Source organism: Microtus ochrogaster, chromosome 18, assembly GCF_000317375.1.
Source record: "Microtus ochrogaster isolate Prairie Vole_2 chromosome 18, MicOch1.0, whole genome shotgun sequence".
Taxonomy (NCBI): Eukaryota; Metazoa; Chordata; class Mammalia; order Rodentia; family Cricetidae; genus Microtus; species Microtus ochrogaster.
The window spans coordinates 6,245,706-6,268,463 of NC_022020.1; the positions used below are offsets into that span (position 1 = coordinate 6,245,706).

The 22,758-nt window shown below is 45.5% G+C and overlaps 1 protein-coding gene across 1 annotated transcript in view; it reads right to left on the minus strand.

Annotated features, from left to right (window-relative positions):
• Ankrd29 (ankyrin repeat domain 29) overlaps nucleotides 1–22,758 on the minus strand; it is a 58,741-nt gene that overhangs the window by 27,808 nt on the left and 8,175 nt on the right. Inside the window, exons 2-6 of the mRNA XM_005355766.3 lie at nucleotides 18,028–18,138; nucleotides 13,298–13,396; nucleotides 7,720–7,818; nucleotides 5,149–5,247; nucleotides 1,439–1,537 (exon numbers count right to left, since the gene is read on the minus strand). Of these exons, the coding sequence (XP_005355823.1) occupies nucleotides 1,439–1,537; nucleotides 5,149–5,247; nucleotides 7,720–7,818; nucleotides 13,298–13,396; nucleotides 18,028–18,138 (507 nt within the window). The remainder of the gene's footprint in view (nucleotides 1–1,438; nucleotides 1,538–5,148; nucleotides 5,248–7,719; nucleotides 7,819–13,297; nucleotides 13,397–18,027; nucleotides 18,139–22,758) is intronic.

Below are 22,758 nucleotides of genomic sequence, written 5' to 3' on the forward strand. Positions count from 1 at the left end.
AACTGGACTCACTGAACATAGTGGACAATGAGGACTACTGAGAACTCAAGAACAATGGCAATGGGTTTCTGATCCTACTGCACGTACTGGCTTTGTGGAGCCTAGGCAGTTTGGATGCTCACCTTACTAGACCTGGATGGAGGTGGGTGATCCTTGGACTTCCCACAGGGCGGGGAGCCCCGATTGCTCTTCGGTCTGAGGAGGTGGGGGGACTTAATTGGGGGAGGGGGAGGGAAATGGGAGGCGGTGGCAGGGAAGAGACAGAAATGTTTAATAAATAAATAAATAAAAATGTTGTCCTTTGATTTCCACATATGTCCTGTACCACACACACACACACACACACACACACACAAATAATACATTTAATTTGATTTTAAAATCCACAGAGATAAGCAGGCATAGTGGTGCATGCCTGCAATCCCAGCACTAAAGAGGGTGAATCATGAGGATGAGACAAGCCTGGGCAACACAGTGAGACCCTATCTTAAAAACAAAACCAACCGCCAGTAACCAAAACAAAGTTATTGGCAGAACTGGTTTAGAAGTCTGGATTGTTGACGGCAAAGCTGCTATACCCAGACTCCTCTTATTCATTAGGTACTTAGGTTAATGAAGACCCGAGAAGTCTAAGGCCAGAACACAGACTCATCTAGAGGGTCCTTATTGATATATGTCATGTAAAGTCCCAGGCATTCCCATGCCAGACCAATTACAGAAACCTGCCTCAGGTATATATAATATTGCTTAAGAAATCGGTTTGACTTTTCTAAACAAACAAACAAACCAAAACAAAACCTTCATAGCAATGTGCTCTTAACCTCAGAACACAGATGGTTTCTATGACACGGAGAGCTCCGCTACCTTACATTTGTCATCTATAAACTGGCCCCAGTGTTATCCTGCATTCAAGAGCTTTAAGTATCAGCTAATTGATTTGCCAGATGTTAGCAGATGACAGACGGCAGGTACTGCTGAGTGAAGCCTCAATGGCAGTAGGCTTGTGAGCAATGAAGGTACAGAACCCACTCTCGATTTCAATGTCGAGGGCAGGAGATAAGGCAGCAGCAGCATAACAGCGTATCAGCAGGGAGACCGGGCAGGGACTTGCCTCTGTTTACCTCTGTCCCAGGTCAGCCAACACTCCTAACTTCAGCACAGTCATAATTTATGAACAGGAGGTCCCAGAGTGTGTACTTGACCTTAGACATTAAACACTCAAGTTTTCAAAGTACTGAGACGTGACGTCAGCTTTAGTTCAGAGGCATCTGGCTGAGCTCAAAGCACGGAGCACGAGCCATCTCAATCAAAGATTAACTTCTTATCACAGCCGGAGGAGCTGAGGGATATTTATGGTGCCTGCTCTATGCCAGACGTATGCTGCCTCGGCTCTTGGCGCTCCCGCCACATGCTCCATAGACTTTGGCAATGACATTACCTGCCTTGGCTGGTTGACTTTTGCCCCTGAAGACAGCAGCAGTCGAATGACATCCAAGTAACCTCCTTGGGCAGCTAGGAAAAGGGCAGTGGCTCCATCCTGAGGGAGAGCAAGTGTTCAGATTCAGGCTTCATATTTATTTTAAAAGAAAATTAAGATATGTATACTTAATAAAGTTCCCCATTTGCATTCTTTTTTCTGTTTCTATTCTATTGCCAATTAATAGCTTTGAGCTATTATGTAAACAAATGGCACACACACACACACACACACACACACACACACACACACACACGAAGGCCAGAGGACAACCTCTAACGTCATTCCTCAGGAAGGCACTGTTCACTTTGTTGAGATCTCTCACTCAAAGCCTGGCTCACATTGCCTGGCCAGTGACCCTGAGGGATCTTCCTCTCTGCCTCCCGCGTGTTGGGATATCATGCAAAAGCCACCCACCCAGGTTTTTAAAATGTATTTTTAGATTTATTTTATTATGTATATTAATGTTTTGTATATATATGCCACGCATCAACCTAGAGGCCAATTTGGATCCCCTAGAACTGGAGTTACAAATGGTTGTGTGTCACTATGTGGGGTCTTGGAACTAGACTTGGGTCCTTTGCAAGAGCAACACATGCTTTTAACTGCTGAGCTATCTCTTCAGTAAACCCAGCTTCCTTCCTTCCTTCCTTCCTCCCTCCCTCCTCTCTCTCTCTCTCTCTCTCTCTCTCTCTCTCTCTCTCTCTCTCTCTCTCAAATGAGTTCTGGGGATCAAATTCAGGTCTTCATGCCAGGAAGCAAACACTGCACTGAGTCATTTCCCCAGAAACTTTCTGTGACTTTATGAATTGGAGTTAGTGTCTTTTCCTTGGCATCTCCCTCTTCCTATTTTATCAATGTCCCACAACACACAGTTTCTCTGAGTATTAAAAGGCATGGTGGCTCAGCGGCAGAGTGCTATCCTGGCATAAGCACACACACATGCACACTCATGCACACACACAATGATTTCAGGAAACCTGCCTTAGAAAGATTCTCCACCTCGCTGCTCCCTGTCAGGCCAGCAGATGCCAGCAATGCCTATGAACACAAAGGGCAATTTGCACCACGCCCAAAGCAAGAGCCCAGTCTCTGTGAACTTTTCTGTGCTTGGGGAGCACTTCTTTGTTTTCCTTCTCAGACACATGCCTTCCTGATTTCAGCAAATTTATAGGCTGTGTTTGTCCATACTCACTGCAGAGTATGTGTGCACAGGGCAAACGTTTCTACTCCACAGTAGAAAACCTGGATGCGCCCTTGTGGAGTTAACACCCAGCTAATCCCCACACCTTGTGCTGGGAGTGCAAGGCAAGCTGAGATCCCAAAGGCCTTTCTTGGCACAAGCCCAACAGGCGTGCCACCTGAGCGGGCTGGATTTCCACTGGGTGTCTGCGGAGCTACCAGATTACCCTCGAGGCAATCATTAAAAACAAACCAGCCTGTACAGATTTTTAGGAAGATGTTTGGTAATGGTTACAGATTTCAGCGGCTCCTCAGTTATTGGCACAGAAAGTTCCCCATGCCGTAGCTGCGGCTAACTCTGGTCCTCTCTGAGCTGGACTGTCCACACACTGAGTCTCTTACGGGATATCACAGCTTTCATCTCCCACTTGTTTCCAGAGATCTTCGACATGTACCCCACCCCCATCATTTTTATTTTGTTTTTTGGTACAGGGTCTCACTCTGCAGTCCTGCCTGGATTAGACCTCACCTATGTGGACCAAGCTGTCCTTGCCTTGCCTAGTACTGGGATCAAAGGTGTACACCACCACATCCAGGCCAATTATTTTTAATAGAGATATTTGCACCATTTTACAAAAAGTAAAAATGAATTTGCAGCACATGAAATTTCCCAATTCACCTTACAGCAGAGAGGATTTTCCTATGAATTCAGCTGAAGTCTATCCTTCCAAGAGCATTCTGGAAGAATATTGTCTAATGAGTACAAAATTTGTATCCACCCTCAATTTGGACTGCTAACTCTGGGTCCATGTTGTGCAATCAAAACTTCTATTTGTGAAGTTTCTGGAAGCCGATTCTATCCAGCCCCACATGGCAGTAGCCCAGATTCTCAGCTATTCTTTATTTACATCAATCCATAGAGAGGTATCCAAAGCTTTGGGCATCCATTTATTTTCCCTTTTTGTGTATGTGTGTGGTATAAGTATGTGTTTATGTGTGTGCACATGTGTGGATCCATGTGTGCATGCATACTCAAGTGTATAGGTTAAAGTTCAACTGATCTTCACCCTATTTTTGGAGCTAGGGTCTCACTGAAGCCACAACTCATTACCAGTTTGGCTAGATTGGCCCCAGAACCCTCCCCCTCCTCTTCTCAGTGCTGGGATTACAAGTGCACATCAAGAGCCTGGCTTTGTATGTGGTGCTCCAGATCCAGGCTCAGGTTCTCCAGCCTGCACAGCGAAGCACTGAGCCATCTCTCCATCTCTGACTGTGGTGTTCAGGTTCACGCGTCAGAACCTCCTCAGGCTGCAGCTGTGCCCACAGAGCCTGGCTCTGCTGGTCTGAGGGGAGGCCTGGGAACTGGCGGTTTGGACCACACAACAGGTGTGTCTAATGGGCAGCCAGACGGAGAAGCACTTGTTAGAGAGTAATAAGGATCTCAGGCCCCAAACCTTATAAACTCTGAAGTGCAGAGGGTAAGACTAGTTGCTGTGGGCTTCAAAGAGGCCTGTGATTTGTCAGTTAACGAGGGAAGCTCTGGAAAGGCCATCCAAATGGAAACCTGCACACCCACACATTACCTGGCTATGCAAACCTGGCGCCTTCGGCATAAGGGCTCACAGTGTACTTGAGGAGTGGCCTAAAACACTGTTCCCGGATAATTGGAAGCAGGACTCTCCCCTGCCCCCACCCCCAGACTCTGTCAAGTCAGCTCATATTTCCATATTTTATTTTTCCTACAAAACCAGGATAATAACCTTTGTCAGGGAGCCTATGGAATTACAGTGACAATTAAAAAGGCCCCTGGGCTGTGTACTAATTGCCAATTAGCTGGAAAGAGACCCCCAGTGGCAGCAAATGCCTTTCACGGTCCTACCTTGTGCACGTATCTCCAAGGCTCACCTCTCATTTCTCTTCGCGAAGCCTTTCTGCACTAGTGTCTACAACAGGAGGGTAGAGTCCATCTGCTGGACCATATGGCTCGTCATGGCTCGAGTAAACACGTGTCTGAGGGGGGCAGCTGACTGCACAAGCAAAGTGTGCCAGGTGTCCAAGAGATTTAGAAGGGTCATGGTTTCCATGACAGGCAAAGCTCATCTCGTCAGGCCATTTCCCTTGATGTCTCAGATGGAAATCCCACTGTGCAGGGCTGGAGAGATGGCTCAGTGGTTAAGAGCACTGGCTGCTCCTGCTGAGGACCCGAGTTCAATCCCCAGCACCCATATCTGGTGGCTCACAACTGCCTGTAAACCCAGCTCCAGCAGACCTGACACCTCTGGCCTCTGTGGGCACTGGGTTTCATCACACACACACACACACACACACACACACACACACACACACACACACACACACACCCCTGCATACATACTTACAAAACTTCAAAAAGAGAGAAAACCCCACTGTGCTCTAACCGGTACTTGAAGTTGGCATTCCTGACATTGGGGTTAGATTGATGTTAGATGTGGTCAGTGGGTGACACTCACATAAAGTTGATCATGGATGTTGGCTCCGTGTTTCAGTAAGGTCTCCACCACTGGCATGTGCCCATACTGACTGGCAGCCAACAGGGCAGTGCCGCCATCCTATGGAAGGAAAGCACACTGTATTGCATTTTACCAAGCATACTCTTCACATAGAGTTGGAAGAGAATATTCCCGGAGAAAATGAACACATCTTCCTTCTGTTATCTTTTTTACCTTGTCTTTATTTTTTAAAGATTTATTTTATTTATATTTGTTTGTATGTGTATGCCTGTGTGTCTGAGTGCATGGCATGTGTATGTGGGGTGCCTGGAGTGTCCACAGTGGTCAGAAGAGATGTTGGGTCTCCTGGAACTGGAGTTGCAGAAGACTGTGAGCTACCCAGCATGGGTGCTGGGCACTGAACTCTGGTCCTCTGGAAGAGCACCAGGTGCTCGTAAATATGGAGTCGTCTCTTCTGTTGCTCGCCCTTTCTTTCTTCCTTCCTTCCTTCCTTCCTTCCTTCCTTCCTTCCTTCCTTCCTTCCTTCCTTCCTTCCTTCCTTCCTTCCTTCCTTTCCTCCCCTCCCTCCTTCCCTCCCTCCCTCCCTGTCTTTTGTTTGTTTTCATTTTTGTTTGTTTTTCACAACAGGTTTCTCTGTGTGACAGGCCTGTCTGTCTTGGAACTCGCGTGGTAGATCAGACTAGCCTCGAACTCACAGAGATCCACCTGCCTCTGCCACCTGAGTGCTGGGATTAAAGGTGTGCACCACCACCGCCTGGCTCACATTTTCTTTACAATCATGAAAGATTTCATCTTGAGGACATGCACATGTTGTGCACTTGTGTAACCTGCCAGGGACACAATGCAGTTACCTCACCAAGTTATTATCAATATGAAATATCCTGTACCAAATGAGGAGGTGCAGCCCACGTCCAGGCGCTGCCAAGCCATCTCAGAGTAACCAGAAAAGCCTTCCACAGCTTTTGCCCAGAGGCCCAAAGGGCCCAAAGGGCAAGCGTTGGCTTCTCTTTGTGGTGCTATTTGGTTTTAAGCCACTGAGTTTAAGATGTTTAACTGCCTACAGCCATAGTTTTCATGGGACAAGATGGGCCACAGATAATGACACCATGGTCCATGTGCTTCTCACTGTCGTACTTAGTATTTCCCATGAACATGTGCCAGTTTGACCAGGTCTCTCTAAAGCATGGGTGCTGAGACTAAGCAGAGTGCTGTAATCACGTGTGACCAGAGTGGGGCATCCCTTTGTTCCGTCATCTCTGCTTTTTATCTCTGCGGCTGGAATTAGACCAAGCACTTATGCCAACCACATCACACCATTGACTCAAGTGGTCTGTGGTCAGGGAGCCATTAATGGCTTTCCTTGGGTGCCTCTGCTAAGGCAGCAGCTTTCCACCTCGGAGTGATGTTTGGCTCTGTGAGCTCTTATGTGGAGACTTAGGCTAATTAGGAGTAATTCAATACCTGTGACTTAACTAAAATAGTAATTATAAATATGATAGTGAAGTTTCTAAATTTGGGCACAGGGTTTTTATTTTAATTTTATCTAAAGCAAATTCTACCCTCAGAAGGTCTGATTCATAAGGTCTTGGGTAGCCTTTTAACTAGTCATGTGGGGGATGGCTGTGGTAGTCAGGCACAGGTGGCCTTACCTGTGAAATGTCTGCTATAGAGGTCTTGTGTTCTAGTTCAAGGGCCATCCTGGTGCATGGACGTAACTAGAGAAGGCCTGGAGGGGGCGACTGTCTGCTAAGGATCAGGGCTGAACCAGCCTTGAAGGGTGGGAGATGGAGGGGAGAGGGGCAGAAGGCTGGGGCTGGTGACAAGAGGGGGAATACATTGCTTGAGAGCAGCAATGACTATTGTGCCTTTGAAGCTCAACTTTCTGCTTCTCTCTGCCTGATGAGGTAAGAGAACAGTAAAATACAGTGGCTCTGACAGAGGACCAAACTCACTTGTAACGTGTGTGTGTGAGCTGGCATATGAGCTCATGTGCATGTATGTGCACAGGCGTGCCCAAGTGGGTGCATGTGGAGGCTAGAGGTTGACATCATGATATCTTCCTCAATTGCAGTTATGTTTTTGAGACAGTGTCTGTTACTGAACCTGGAGCCTATCATCTCTACACTGCTTGCCTTTGGGGTCCTCATGTCTCTCTTGCCCCTCACCCTCAGGGCTGAAAGTATAGATGCATGCCACAGTGCCTGGCTCACTAGGACCAGGTCATACTTCCAATAACTCCTATTGGAACTAATATAAAAGTAGAATAAACACAGAAATAGGGCTGTTAGAGAGACACATGGCTATAATTTAGTGTCCCTGAACAGAAAATCAATGATACAAGAAAGAGCTGAAGTAATTCCCCATGAAATTTTCCAAGAGTAAAACTTAGAAGGAATTCCAGAGACTGGCCAACCCTGAACCACTTGTAACCCCACGAAACCCACTTCCTTCTGCTTCAGAATCTTCCAGCAAGAGAAGCACATATTTGTACCACAGATTAGGAGAAAATGAATGTGTGGCTGCAGAAGGTCTTAAAAGGGTGTAAAAAAATCAAGATCTCCACTTTCTTACTTTGGTCCTACATTCAGTGGATGCTCCAAATCCGAAGAGAAATCTCACGACGTCATTGTGGCCTTGCTGGGCAGCAAAGAACAGGGCAGTTGTACCTGACTGGGAGAGAGGGGGCGGCTTTAAAGAGACATTAACAAAATTAATTTGCAAATAAAACAGAGAGTAGTATCTTTGCACAGACACTTCCTAGCTCCAAGAGGGCCACATTTGATTTGTTGTGATTTTCTTCCTTTTTAAAAATTTTATCTTTTTAAATGTGTTTTAATGTGTTTTGTCTGCACGTGTGTGTGTGTGTGTGTGTGTGTGTGTGTGTGTGTGTGTGTGTGTGTAATGACCACGAACACCAGCATAGTGCGTAAGATCATCTGAAACTGGAGTTACAGACAGTTGTTAGCTACCATGTGGGTGCTGGGAATTGAACCTGGGTCCTCTGGAAGGGCAGTCAGTGCTCTAGTTATCACTGAGTTACATCTCTAGCTCCTGTTGCTAGTTCCTGATGAGAGAAATAAAATGAGAGGAAGACTTCATTCTTGTACAAGAGGATGGTCCTCCCCAGAGGATGGTCCTCCCCAGAGGATCAGACTGCGTCCCGATTCCAGGACATACCATTGCTCTATATTATGAAGGATGAAACTGAGGATCTAGAGAGGAGGCACTCCGCTGTGGAGGAATCCTTTTGGGTGAAGATCACTGTGGTTGGTTTAATAAAGAAGCTGACTGGCCAATAGCTAAACAGGATAATGCTGGGAAGGAGAAGGGTGGAGTCAGGAGTCACCAGATGCAAAGGGAGCAGGATGAACGTGCCGTGCTAATAAAGGCACTGCCATGTGGCAGAGCATAAATAAGGAATATGGGTTAACTTAAAATGTAAGAGCTATTTAGCAAAAGCCTGAGCTATTGGCCGAGCATTTGTAATTAATATGAGTGTCAGTGTGTTTATTGGAGAGTGGCTGCGGGACAGAAACTTCCCCTACAGCACTCATTCTGCATTGCCTGGACAGTGATGAGTGTCCTTTTTAGTGAAAAACAGAACCAAACTCCTTGCTAAACTCTGTGAACTGTGCCACAGTAGCACGGGCCTATAATACCAGCCATCAGCAGGCTGAGGCAACAAGATCAAAAGTTTGAGGCCAGCCTGGGCCTCATAGTGTACCCTACCTCAAAAACTCAAACTAAGCTCAAACAAAAGAAAGCAAAAAGCCCAGAAAGAGTGAGAAGAAAATCTTGTTTGCAAGAGCTAAAACATGGGAGCAGTGGAAACGTCCATCTGTGGGCAAACGGGAGTGACATGGCATTGCCGACAAGGCCGAAGGTTAGCTTTAAAGGACGGGGATGATGACGGAGACCACAACATGGATGAAGGTAAAGATTTGTTACATGGAGGAAGCCTGTTCCACAAGGACAAACACTGTTAGATTCTGCTATGGTGTCCGAAGAACACAAACTCATGCAGACAGAAAGTAAGGAGATGTTTGCCAGCAGCTACGGGAGGGAGGAGGAGGAGTTATTGTCTAGTGGGCATAGCCACTTGGAAAGAGTTTCAGAGAAGATGCAGCCATGGTTACACAGCACTGAGAATGTATCCACAGTACCATAGCTGCATATTTTAAGATGGTCAGTTTTGTGTATATTTACTATGATAAGGATAATAATTAAGATTGATGAAGAGGGATATGTGTCAGGAGAAAGACCACACATTTGATGACTGGGGTACTGCAGCCACAGCCAGGGGATGGGGTAGCACCAGCACTAGAGGCAGCAGAGGCCGCTAGCAGGCACGCCCAGCTTTGACACTGTAGTCCAACACTGTCATCTCCTAAGACCCTGCTTGGGGACTGTGTAAATGAGCTGCAAATAATTCACCAAAGTCTCCTAACATTTCCAGGAAGTTCATGTTTTTGTGGTGAGCCCCACTCATAATTATTCTGGGTGCTTATGGCCTAGAGGCCATGGCTTGGTTATGCCTAAAGAGGGAATAAGGCCCAACCTACACTCCGAATTTAGATCTCTGGCCTCCAGATCTACTAGATAATTAATTTCTGTTGTCTTAAACCATCCAGGTCATGGTGATCTGTTGTAATGGCTACAGGCAACAAATATTCTTGATACAGTGTTTGGGGAAAGCAGAATAAATTAAAACATGAAAGAATTCTGGTGGCAGAATTGTGGTTCCAGAATTTAGTAATTCAGAGTACAAACAATTAATGCAAAGAAGAAAAGAAAGAAAAGGGCAGGAGGGGGAAGGAATCTAAACAATTTACTTACAAATCCTCTAGCTGGAGGTCAGAGCAGAAAAGGACGAAGCCCTTTTCAAAACTGGACATATTAACTGCTAGCAGTCTAACTTCACGTTCCAGCCGACTCAGACATGGTATTTTTAGGGTGTTTCCTTCGAAGCCTAGTCAAAGGCTGGTACCCAAATCATAGTGTCACACGAACAAATTCTTGATAGCACAGCCGTGGCCAATGCATATCATTTCTATGAAGTTGCTCGTCATGGGGATATCTGGGAAGAGGGGTCACAGTGGGAATGAGAGGAAATAAGGGGGCAACGGCAGTGAATGCAATCGCACTGCACAAAGAGAAGGAATTGAAAAAAAAATAAAATGAAAAAGAAGAAGAAAAGAGAAGATGCCCATCACCTTTACAGTCGGCTTTTGGTGAAAGGACGCACTTCTCCAGGCTCCGAGAAAAGCCCTCTTCCCACAACTCACCTGAATGGGAGGTACTGATTCCAAGCAGGCCTGAGGGCTAAGGGAGCACCCCAGGTCCTGTGGACTGCACTGGTCACTCTGCGATCCACTTTGAAGGAGGCAGGACACTGGGTCACAGCATCTAACAGCTTTGCAGGTAATACCCTACCTCCAGCTGTGCCCCAAGAGGAAAGGTGACCTGACCTTTCCCAGAGCCCTTCTGCTTGCCCTGAGGTTTCCCACAGACCTGAACCTGCAGCATCCGTGCATTGCTCTCTGACAGTGAAGAGTGCTAAGTTCCAGCATAGTTATAAAGAAGTTTTGATGAAAAACTTGGGCAGAATCAAAAAATTTGCTTCTGAAATAAAGTTTAGAGAGTACCCAGGATTCTTTCTGGTGTTTTTTTATTAAGAGAAAATACTTATTTTTCAATAATTTTTTGATACATTAACTAAAATGATAATCATATCAGCTTGAGGTAATTTTTATGTATAAAGTCTTCAGTATACAAGCTTTCCTTCTGAAGCTCAGGACTCCAGACCAACTTCCGGATCCATGCTGGATCGCTACAGTGTCTGCCCTCAGGACCATTGATCTCTAGTTGGTCTAGCAAGCGCTGTAGGTCTGGGAAAGCAAGGTTATGGAAATTCTAAGGAAACATTCTGATGCTGCAAATGGCTTAACAGTGGGCCATGGTTTAAGCCTGCTGCAAAAGTATATTCCAAAGTTCCCTGATGGGGTCTTCCTCTAGGTTAGTACTTATATTGCTCGAGGCTGGCATGGGCTCAGGAGCTTAGTGCAACTGCTGGAAATGCCCACAGCATCGTCATCTGGGACACAATTTATCTCTGGACTGAATGCGTTCCAGTCCAGTCCTCAAGAGCTATTGTCCTCAGGGCCCGAAGGTTTCCATCTGCTAGTTTAGTTGAGTCATTGTGACCAAATGAATGAATAAACATAAAACCACAAAGCCACACAGCAGCTAGAAGCCCATGGTTTCTCTTTGCTCTGCCCTTCTCGTTGTTCTCAAGAGGTTTTTGGACACAGTGTACCTGCTCTTTGGAACTGAATTTTTGAATAAGCAGCTCTGGACTGCATTGTTTTTATTAGAGAAAACCCATTTTGTGTTTTAAACAAGGACTATAAATCAGAAAGAGAAAAAGATGTGGCTAATTTTAAAATACATCTCTAAATGAGCTTAAACATTTTTATCCCAGAGAAAAATTTTATTTCAGCAGCCGATGTGAAGAGCGGTGTGAAACAAGGACCTAGTGTTGTGAAGATTGCCCAGGAGAAGCTGTGTGAGAAGACGGGCCAAACTGATGGCAGTGTCTACACGGCTTCTCTCTGTAGACCAGTCTCGCAAGGGCTGTGGGTCAATGGTTGTTCGTCCAGTCCACAGATTAGGCCTCTAAGATTTAGCGGTAGGTGACGGCCTGCCGGAGGTAAGGCAGATTGTGGAATCAGGCCAAAAGAAGAAAGTCAAGGGTCCACTATGTCTAGGACCTGTCCCTGGATGTCCATTTCATACTTGGGTCTGTGTGAACATAGAGGCCAAATTTACACATCTCCCTAAGGCTTTGTCTAACCAGGTCTTGCATCAGCTTGGAAATATATGAGGCCTCCTCAGACCCGACCTCCAAAGCATGTTAAAATGCTGCCTCCATCTTGCCACTGCTCTAGGTTGGGCCACAGCTGGAGCCTCTGGTGAGACCATGCCCCCAACCTTGATCAACGCGCCCACATTTTACTTCACCTTCCCCCCATATGGCCCTTTGGAGCGCTCACTTAATACCAGTGCCAGGTGGAAAAGAGATCTGTAAGTGTTGTTTTGTGAGGACCAAGTTTCATGAAAAATAGGCTGCAGACAAAAAAATACAGTAATATCTGGGAAATTCCTATAAATTCCACAGTATCTCATCCCAAGAGAGGATGAAGTGCTGATTCAGGTCTGAGACAAAAATGTTTGACTGTCCTGGGCTTCAGGAGGAAAGCTTGTATACTGAAGACTTAATTCACCTTTCAGAATGGAATCTAGATCCTATCAGCTAGGGATTATTGTACCCAACTACATGACAGATTTTATACATAAAAATTACCTCAGCTGCTACGATCATCATTTTAGTTAATGTATCAAAAATTGCTGAAAAATAAATATTTTTTCTTAATAAAAAAAACACCAGAAAGAATCCTGGGTACTCTCTAAACTTTATTTCAGAAGCAAGTTTTTTGATTTTGCCCAAGTTTTTTCATCAAAACCTCTTTATAACTTTGCTGGTAGGGACCACACATGGTTTGGGTATTTCGTCCAAAGACTCAGAGCTAGGAGCTGAGTGTCCATGTGGTGATATGGAGGAAGTGGAACCTTTAAGATGTAGGCAACAGGGTGAGGTGGTTGTGGGTCGAACTACAGTGAGTGTCAGTAGAGTAAGGATTGGTGTGATCTCCTAGAGGGGCTAGTTCTCACAAACATGGGTTGTTAAAAAACAAGTGTACTTTGTGCTCGGTGTCTTTGGCTTGTGGCCATTTCTTTCTCCTCTCTGTAACTGTGTCACGTTGTGAGGCAGCCAAGGAAGACCTCACAGCTGCCAAACAGATGCAACTCCTAATCTGAGATTTTCAGTCCTGAAAACTGTGAACTTGATAGCCCTCTATTTTTAAAATAAAATACCCAGCACCAGTTATTCTGTTATGACGGCACAGATGAATGAATACTCTTGAAGCTGCTTCATTCCCTGAGTTTATTTTAGGCAGAATAAACTCTGCATGGGCTTCGGTGTGGAGCAAGGCAATGGCAACTTTTATCCTCTTAAGCAGTTTACTGCCTTAAAGACCACAGACTTCTTATCCTGGGCATTTTTATTCACATGTACAGCCTGACTTACCTCTCTCTGGAGGTTGATGTCCGCGCCCTGCAGAACCAGCTCCCTCACACAGTCTATGTGGCCAGCGTAGGAGGCCACCATGAGGAGTGTGGTGCCATGCTGCACGGAGGGAAAGAGATGAACGTTATGCTCTTACGGTAGAGAGGAGCCTGGAGGAGACTACAGAGATGTTAGCTTCCCCAGACAGGGCACACGAGATGAATGGCTCAAGTAACTGTGATGCCGACTGCACTGGAAAAGAAAACTGTTAAAATTCCCACTGTTACAAATTTCCTTACATCCATCTCTCTCAGAAACAGTACAAGTGAAACATCTAGACCATTTTAAGCCGACAATGATACAATGTTCTCATTTTATGACCCTCACGGAATGACTCCTGATTCAAAACACTGCTATTAATTCAAAAGTGAGTTGAATGTTACCAGCTGCTTTTCTGGATTTGGAAGGGTTTTATTGTTCTTGTAAGTTGATCATTTCCACGCCCAACCTTTCCCTCTTTCCCTTTATACCTCCATGTCCTCTCCTGTCTTTTCTCTGTAAAGGTGAATTCAATCAGTGGCATCTGCTACAATGTTGACTGATGGTTTGTTCTTGTGCAGGTGTGTGCAGGCATGTGCAGGCGACCACAGCTGCAGTGAGTTCATGAGATCTGTGACCATGTATGTCATTGTCCAGAGGACACTATTTGAACTAATTAGTCGTTTAAATTGTCTAAATTGTCCCCTCTCTCTCCCTCTTGGACTACATAATGAGTCTGCGTCTAAAAATTTTTTCTGTTTTATTTATTTTTTGAAGAAGTGGGATTTTATTTAGAAAAAGTTTTAACCCAGATTTAGTCATTAAATTAAGGGAAAAAGAGAATCTCAAGAAAAAGATGTCCATGTCATCAACTATGGACATGGGCTTCTTAAGAGTCAACCACATTTTATTTTAATTAAAAAAGTCTTTTGATTTCTTCTTTGACTCGTTCAGTAATGTATTGTTTATTTTCCATGAGTTCCTGTAGTTATGAGAGAGTCTTTAGCTGCTGACTTTAACTTTTATTGCATTGTGTGGTCAGAGTATTCACGGGATTAGTTCATTTTTTCTGAGTTGTTAAGAGTGTTTTTGTATCTCACAATGTGGTCTGTTTCAGGAAACTTCCATGAGCTGCTGAGTAGAATGTATATTCTTTGGAGTCTGAGTGGAATGTTCTGTAGATAGCTGTTAGGCCCATTTCATGGATGATGTCTTTTAATTCTGGCTTCTCCATTTATTTACTGTTGAACTCCTTCCCCTGGAGTCGTCCTGACTGGGGTGACAATCTTTCTATCCCTAACTTCTTCCTGAATGTGGACAACTTTCATTTAGATGAGAAATAGGCAAATTCTTGGTGCTGTGGAATGAATGTGTTCTCCAAAATTCATGCTGAAATCTAATTCCCATTGCAGTGGCTTTAAGAGGCAGGCCTTTTAGGAAGTGATTAAGACAGGAGGGACTTGCCCCCAAGTGGATTAGTGCTCACCTGGGGGGGGCTCCTGCCTTGTTCTATAGACAGGACTCTTAGCAGACACCAAATCTGCTGGCACCTGGGTCTTGATTTCCCAGACAACATGAGTGTAAACAATAATTTCTGTTGTTTATAAACTACCCAGGCTCAGGTAATTTATTACAGCACCTCAAGTGGACTCTTGGTTTAAAGACAATTTGTTTAAACACACTTTAAATACATCCTTCTACATGAGATGTAAGGATATATCTCTATCCCTATCTATCTAATCTATCTATCTATCTATCTATCTATCTATCTATCTATCTCTCACAAATCACACTGCTTTCAAAATGAAGAAGCAGAAGAAAGCATAACACGCAAGGGTTAAGAAGGCATACTGCCAGTGCAGAAGGGCCATGCTTCCAGAGGCTGGAGAGGTGCAGGGGTTAAGAATGCATTCATGTGACGACATAAATGCACACAGATATACATGCATACAATTTAAAGAAAATTTTTAAAAGGGGAAATAGCCTTAAAAATAAAGTTAATCTATATAAGAGAAAGGAAAAAAAAACTTAGGCTAATCCATTTGAAAGAAAAGATGAATACAATAAATAGAAAAATATACCTTTATAGATTGATTACATTTCCGTTCTATACTATGATCAATTGATTCACTAGAGAGAGAGCATAAGAGGTATCCTAGTAAACACACAGTAACTTCCCTTTCATTTAAAACCCTTAGCTTGACAGATTTTTGATTCCCAGAATATTAAGAGCATTTCATTTTATTGATTGAAGTTAAAAATATATTTTAAAACAAACTGGTCTTGAACAAAGCATATATAAATGTATATAAAAGTAGTAAGACTCAAAACAAAAAAACAGTGAAATACATACATTGGTATATCTAAAAAATTGCAAGAATCTTGTAATTCACATTAATATTATTAAATAGATGAACAAAGCAAAAAAAATTAGCAAAGATGGGTTTAGGATCCCCAGGCATGGCAGTATAAAGTTGGCTAGGTTAGGACCCCAGGCATGGCAGTATAAACCTGTTTCAATGAAGTAAGAGATGGGGCCAAGAGATGGAGCCAGCCAGGGAGTCCAACAAGTATCAGGGTAGCTTTGGCTGTGCACTGAGACTCTGTTTTAGAAAATTAAAACAAAAATCCAGGAAACCCAGGTGAATAGTGTCAGCAAATCAAAGCTTTGGACATGCAGTATGTGGTCTAGAGACTCAATATTTGTTCTCTACCTCTTTGAAAAAGTCTGAAAATGCTGCTTGGATTGAGAACAATTCCCCAGAAAGCCCCCTCAGCGCACTCTGCATCCGAAAGTTCCCTGCCGGTTTCTTAGGTGGTGTAAGTGGAAAGTGGCAGCCTAGAGATCAGTCACCACAATCAGTGACAGTCCTAGAATCCGGATTCCACGGTGCCATGCGCAAGAAGCAGACGTCCAGCGAGGACATTCCAAGGGGAGCGAAGTCCTGCACTGTGTCCACACATCTCCTTGTCCCTCCATATCTCTGACCGCCCTCAGGAACAGCAAGATGCCTGAGACAACCGTCATTTAGATGTGTGAAGCAGACACCTCCTAAGATTTCCGGAAAGTTCCTGGTAAGTAACTACTAAATTTATTTTTAAATGTTATTTCTTTTATTATTACTGTATCTGTATGATGTGCACGTGTTGGGGGAGGGATGCACACTACAGCACACCTGGGGAGGTCAGATGACAACTCAGTGGAGTCCGGTCTCTCCTTCCGCCTGTCTATGAGCTCCTGACTCCAACCCAGTCCACCAGGCTAGTGGCCAGCACGCCCACCTGCTGAGCCATCCCTCCAGAGGAGCAATGGATAAGCATACTTATTTATTAGTCTATTCGTGGGAGCAAAAATCTTGTCAAAACAGCTGCTGGACAGATAGACACAGCATAAGCCCTGTGGGAAGGGTGGTAGCACAGGTAACTCAGGGTACTAGAAAAGGTGGGTCTGTGAGGTCCAGCAGAGTGACCTTCAAAAGCCGGAACTCGGAGGATGTCACAGTGTCTGAAGAAGGATGACTTAAGGAAAAAAAGGGGGGGAGTAGACACCAAAACGGTCAGAGACAAAGGTCACAGGTGGCATCTGGTTCCTACCCCTTCGTGATGGTCAGTATGGGGCAGGAACTTGTCCATTGAGACCCAAGGAAGACCAGGATGGCAGTTCCCAGGTCCCCAGGGTCCCCTTTAAGCCTGGGTTCTGACAAAGAGCAAATGGCATATTCAGATTGGGGCAATCAGAGGGGAGATTTAACAAGAGACTATACATAAAGAAGGGGTCTGGCTGTGTAGTTCTGGGACTGAGTGACAGCAGGCGCTGTGACTGGCCAGGCTTGGAGGTACAAAGGTAACATGATGGTTCCTCCACCAGTGTGAGCACCAGTGCCAGGCTGAACGGGCGCCCTCTGGCCCCTCCAACTCTCCTCCACCTTCTGCTTCTAGAAGATGCTTTCATGCTGGGGCATTTCTTATGACTCAGATTCCAGGCCCAGAACCATCCAGAAAAAGGTACAGAATGGATCAGGATGTTCCTAGTGACCCAGTGAACACACTAGGGCCAATCTTGCCATTTCTTCCTGGGGTTGCTGGGGGTTTTCACTCGGCAAATTTGTGTATCCAAGTTGAAAATCGCAGAGCCCGGCTCAAGGAAGACATAAGGCCCCTTTGGAAACATTTTGTTTCAAACCACAAAACCATCTCCTTATCTGAGGTACTCCTTGTGCCCAAGGATGTGGAGAAGTCTTGCTAAACAGAAAATTGATGGCTTCTGGCTGGAAGGGGACCTGCCAGTGGCAGGAGCTCTCAGTTTTCCAAAGGGAAAGGACGAGAGCCATGGAGGCTTCAGTTTCTCGGGCTTTGCATCCATGTATGAAAATCACAGCAATCACGGCAGCCCACACGTGCTCTAGATTACCCTCCCTCCCTCTCCACCCTCTCCCTCCCTCCCTCCCTCCCGCCCTCCTTTCTAACAGTTGTTTACTAAACAGCCCTTTATTCTTGGAACTTGCCAGTCTCCTTTCCACCTATGCTGGAGACCTTCTTTTCTGTGTGGGCAACCACTGCTTTCTGACTTGCTCAGCATGTCTCTGGGCACACCACTGCACCTTGGGATTCTTGGGAAAGAATAAAGCAAGCAAAGACAAGAACAAGTATGAGCATGTGAAGGAAGCACATGCATGCATGCACAGGCATGCAGATACCACGTCCTTCCGTACACTGTCTCTGCAGTCCACATCCACACGACCACTGTTTAACAGCAGCTTCAGCAGGGCCAGGTTTCCCCTCCTCGCTGCCCAGAACGCAGCATTGGCAAGTGGGGTTTCCTTCTGCAAGAGTGGAAACAAACAGGGTCTTAAGATAGATGTCCGTGATCATGGCTGCTTCTGTGCACACAGACAACACCTTCGCAAAGGGAGAGTTTCCCGATGAGGTGTGAACACTGCAAGAACGCCCTCCAGTATGTAGAATTCCAGTGTTTCATTTACAGCCTCTGGCCCCAGGCTATCCCCAGAGCAGGGCTCCCACGGACCACAGCCAGTGCCTCACCTCCCATCAAAGCCTTGACTTCCTGCCTCTGTTGGGTCTTTGTTCACAGTTTCCCTTTAACTTGAAATGGATTTTCCCCATCTTAGAAGGACAAGGTTCTGCCCAGATGCCATTTCCTCTCTGAAGCATGCCATGTAACCCCTTCCTTGCAAGTGAAGCAGAATTTCTCTCTCTCCTGACCCTTGAAAGGTCAGTGGTACCTTTTCTGTTTCTTCAACATTGTTGAGCCGATTCCAGCTATTGGGATAGGCAACTCACTTCCCCTTCACCCAAAAGTTTTTCTTCACCTGAAACTTGCCAGAAGTTTTGGGTGAGAACTAGGGACTTTGGGCAAAGAATGCTGTTTTGTGTTCCCCCTCACTCCATTGCTGGGGCATTTTGAAGTGGCTAAATTAAAGTTGGGCCATACATGCAGAAGAAGAGGGACTGGAAATAAAGCCTCTAAAAAGTAGGGTAGAAACAAGCCAGTTTAACTTCCTGTGCTAAGACAAACTGGGGTGGATTTGTAGAGAAGAATCCTTGAGAAGAAGAATTGCTGGGGATGGGAGAGTTCTGAGGTCCAGACTACCACACAAAAATGCCTTGGTCCTGGGAATCATTGTTACCTTTTGCTTTAGATATAGATCAAAATATTTGCCCTGAAGTTTATGGGCGGGGGAGGAAGAGAGGGAGGGAGGTAGAAAGAGGCAGAGAGAGGGAGGGAGGGAGAGAGACAGAGAGATGGGGGGGGGAGAAAGAGGCTGCGGAGGGTAGACTTATTGCCTAAAAATTGGGTTCTATTTTTTTTTTTTTCTGAACTGAAACACTCCTTCTTGGAAGGAAACTCAGAAGTCTCAAGAAGTAAAAACAAAATTTGAAGGGCTCAGGAAGCCCCTAAAACCTACAAGATTCACATGGCTTCCTCCCTGAGGGTATAAGAGATAATAATTACTGACCAGAGAAAGCTCTCTAGCCAGCGGAGCCCATGCCACTTGTGCCAGGAGCGCCAAGCGGGAGGCAGCTTTCTGGGGTCGTCACCCATGCTGGGGTAGGCTTGTCAGTCACTCATGGTCTTGTCAGTAAGCTCACTGACTCACCAAGCCAGACTTGGAAGAACTGTTTCTTTGGTCTGTCCTCTGTGTTCAGTGTGGGGTAAACACATGCAACACCAACACACCATAAATGCTCATTTCTCCAGATGCTTTCCTTTATGAAAGTTATAGGGAAACTTAAATTCCTAATATTAGTACTATTACAGGATGCTGGTACTCTCAGAACATTTTACGGTATTCACATTATCATCTCTCTGACTGAGAGGCCTATTTTCAAACGTCTTTTAAATACAGTTGCATGCCCAATAACATTTTAGTCCACGACAAGCTGTATATACCATGGTGGTCTCCTAGGATTATTCTGACCGGTGACACCAGGTATCTTAGTTTGTACACGCACGTTCTGTTCCCCTCATGGACCCTCTAAGACCATCTCCCAGACATCTATTATAGAGTGGAGGATGGCAATCACATGGTAGCCCCTCTTGGCTGTGGATGCAGCTATAGCTCCCACAGTCAACTCTGGCATGTTCCAGAAATGAGCAATATGTGAGTGTTAAACTGAGTACTGTTTTGAGTAGTGTGACGAAACCTTGCACTCTCCTTCCTGCCCGGGACGGACTCCCTCCCGTGCACAATGGATTCACACTGTTTGTGCCATGCACCCTCTGTTCACTTAGCCACTTCGGTGATGATACCCACTGTGCTTGTGTCCAGGTAACTCTTACGTTACTTGGCCACAGCCCCAAAGACCAAAGTGGTGACATGGGGATTATATTACAGTATTTCGTTATAATTGTTCTACCTTATTAATTTTGCCATTAATCTTTACTGTGTCTAGTTTAGGAACTGTCATAAGCATGTATGTATAGAAAAACAGAACATGAAAGGTTTGTAAATTCCTGTGGTAACTTCTTGAGGGGAATGGGTCTTGAATAAAGGCATGAGGACCAAATTGTATTAAATACAGTGTTTCCCTGAGTTAAAGTGACAGTGGCATTAACCTCAGCTACTCAGGAAAGCCAGGGACAGTGGGCATGCAGTGTTCGGGATGATGAGAACGCTCGCTGGTGCAAGCGGTTCGTTTCCGAAGCCCTTCAATAGAGCTCAGTAGTGTTGCTGTGCAAACCCGAGGGTGGCAGGCTGCAGAGTGAGAAACAGGCCACAAACATGGTTGAATAGTTTCCTGGCATGACATATCCAGGGCAACCATTTATTTCCCTGAAGGTATAAACTTGACTCTCTTGAGTTTTCAAGCAAACCTGTGTCCGAGGTGCTCACACTAGAGCCTCCCACATCTGCCCAGGGCTTGTCTAACTTGCTAGTTACTAGTGCCCCAGTGAAGCCATGGCAAGGGGGATTGGTGTGAATAATAGATCATGAGATATTGCCTTCTGATAGAGATCGCATGAGGCCAGGATGAAGTCTAGGTGAATGAGCTGAGGGGCTGCTTCAGTGTTAGCATGGAGTAGCTCTACAGGCTTTTCCTAAAATGAGAATAGAGTGGGGTGGGATGGGGTGTGATAGTGTGAAAGAAAATACCCAGAAGGGAGTGGAACTGTTAGGAGATGTGGCCTTGCTGGAGGAAGTGTGTCACAGTAGAGGCAGGCTTTGAGGTCTCCTATGCTCAAGCTACACCCAGTGAGACAGTTCACTTCCTGGTTGCCTGTGGATCAAGATGTATTAACTCTCAGCTTCTTCTCCATCGCCATGTCTGCCTGCATGCCACCATGTTCTGCCATGATGATAATGGACTGAGCCTCCAAAACTATAAGCCACCCAACTAAATGTTTTACTTTATGAACGTTGCTGTGATCACGGTGCCTCTTCACAGCAACTCAACCCGTAACTAAGACAGGCGTGGGATAACATTTGATTAAGTGACTTTGTTTGTTCTTCCTTTCCTTTCCTTTCCTTTCCTTTCCTTTCCTTTCCTTTCCTTTCCTTTCCTTTCCTTTCCTTTCGTTTCCTTTCCTTTCCTTCCTTCCTTTCTTTTTGTTTTTGATTTTTTGAGACAGGGTTTCTCTGTGTAGTCTTGGCTGTCCTCCAAGTAGCTCTGCAGACCAGGCTGGTCTCGAACTCACAGAGCTCTGCCTGCTTCTGCCTCCTGAGTGCTGGGATTAAAGGTGGGCGCCACCACAAACACTGACTTTGCTGTTTCAGTTGAACTTCAAACATGTGGAAAAACGTCTGCAAATAGCAAGTGTCTACTGTCAGAACAAGCTTTGGAGCCAGGGCCTCTTTTCTTCTTAGGAAGATTTTGGAAGTTCCTCTCTGGTTGGGCTGGACAGATGAGTTTTTAAGGTGATAGGCAACGAATTTAGTAAAAAGCAGTAACTATTTCATTCTCCCTCCAGGCTTTGGCTTTCTCAGAGGTGGAGGAAGGTCGGACAGAATGGTTGATCTGGGGTAAGAGAGTCGGGTTCAAATATGCACCTCTTTTTATCCTAAGTGAGCTCCTTATGTCCTCCTGACCCCAGTAAGATGGGAGGGATAACAGCACCTCTGTTCTGTGTTGGAGGACTAGACGAGACAACACACAAGCATGCACTTTATCTGACTGAGAAGTCCTATCTACAAATGCATAAGCAGAGTTTGATGTATTTGCCCAAGCAATACGTATACATGGTCTCTAGTATGTGTTAGGGACAGGGTCAGGGGTTAGGAATACAGGTTAGCTTTGATCTCTGCCTACAAAGGCTTTATAGCCTCACAGGATAACCCACGTCAACAGGCCTGAGTTCTGAAAATCAGCGGAGGAGTGTGGCTGCTAATGGTGAGAACAGGAAGCAGACAATGGTCACTGTTGCTTGAGGCCCCAGCATCACCCTCAAAAGGGCAACGTAGAGGCCATGAGGGAGCAAAAAGGAATGGGATTATTGGGGTCAGGGGACCAGCGACCCAGGTCAGAGCAGACCCATGAACTTGGACTTTATCCTGGGGAGCCGAGGAGGTGTTTGAAGGTGAGAAATATCAGTTTTGCACACGAGAAAAGTCCCAGTGACTGTCATGGAACATGACACTGGTGCATAGGAGGCAAGCGATGTAGATGCTGGAGCCACAGACCGCTGTAGGAACGGGGACAGGAGTAACTGGCTGTCCTGGAACTCTGTAGACCAGGCTGGCCACGAACTCACAAAGATCTGCCTGCCTTTGCCTCCCGAGTGCTGGGATTAGAGGTGCGCGCCACCACAATGAGATCAACTCCGAACATGCTAAGTTCTGCTGCATATGGGGGCACCTAGATAGAAATGTCTAGCAAAGAAATGGGCATATGCTCCACTGGCAGTGTGGCCACACACTGAGTGGAGGCCGGGCATCTTGAGCTAACCTTATGGAGTTCACACTTCATGCCACATGGCATGTCTG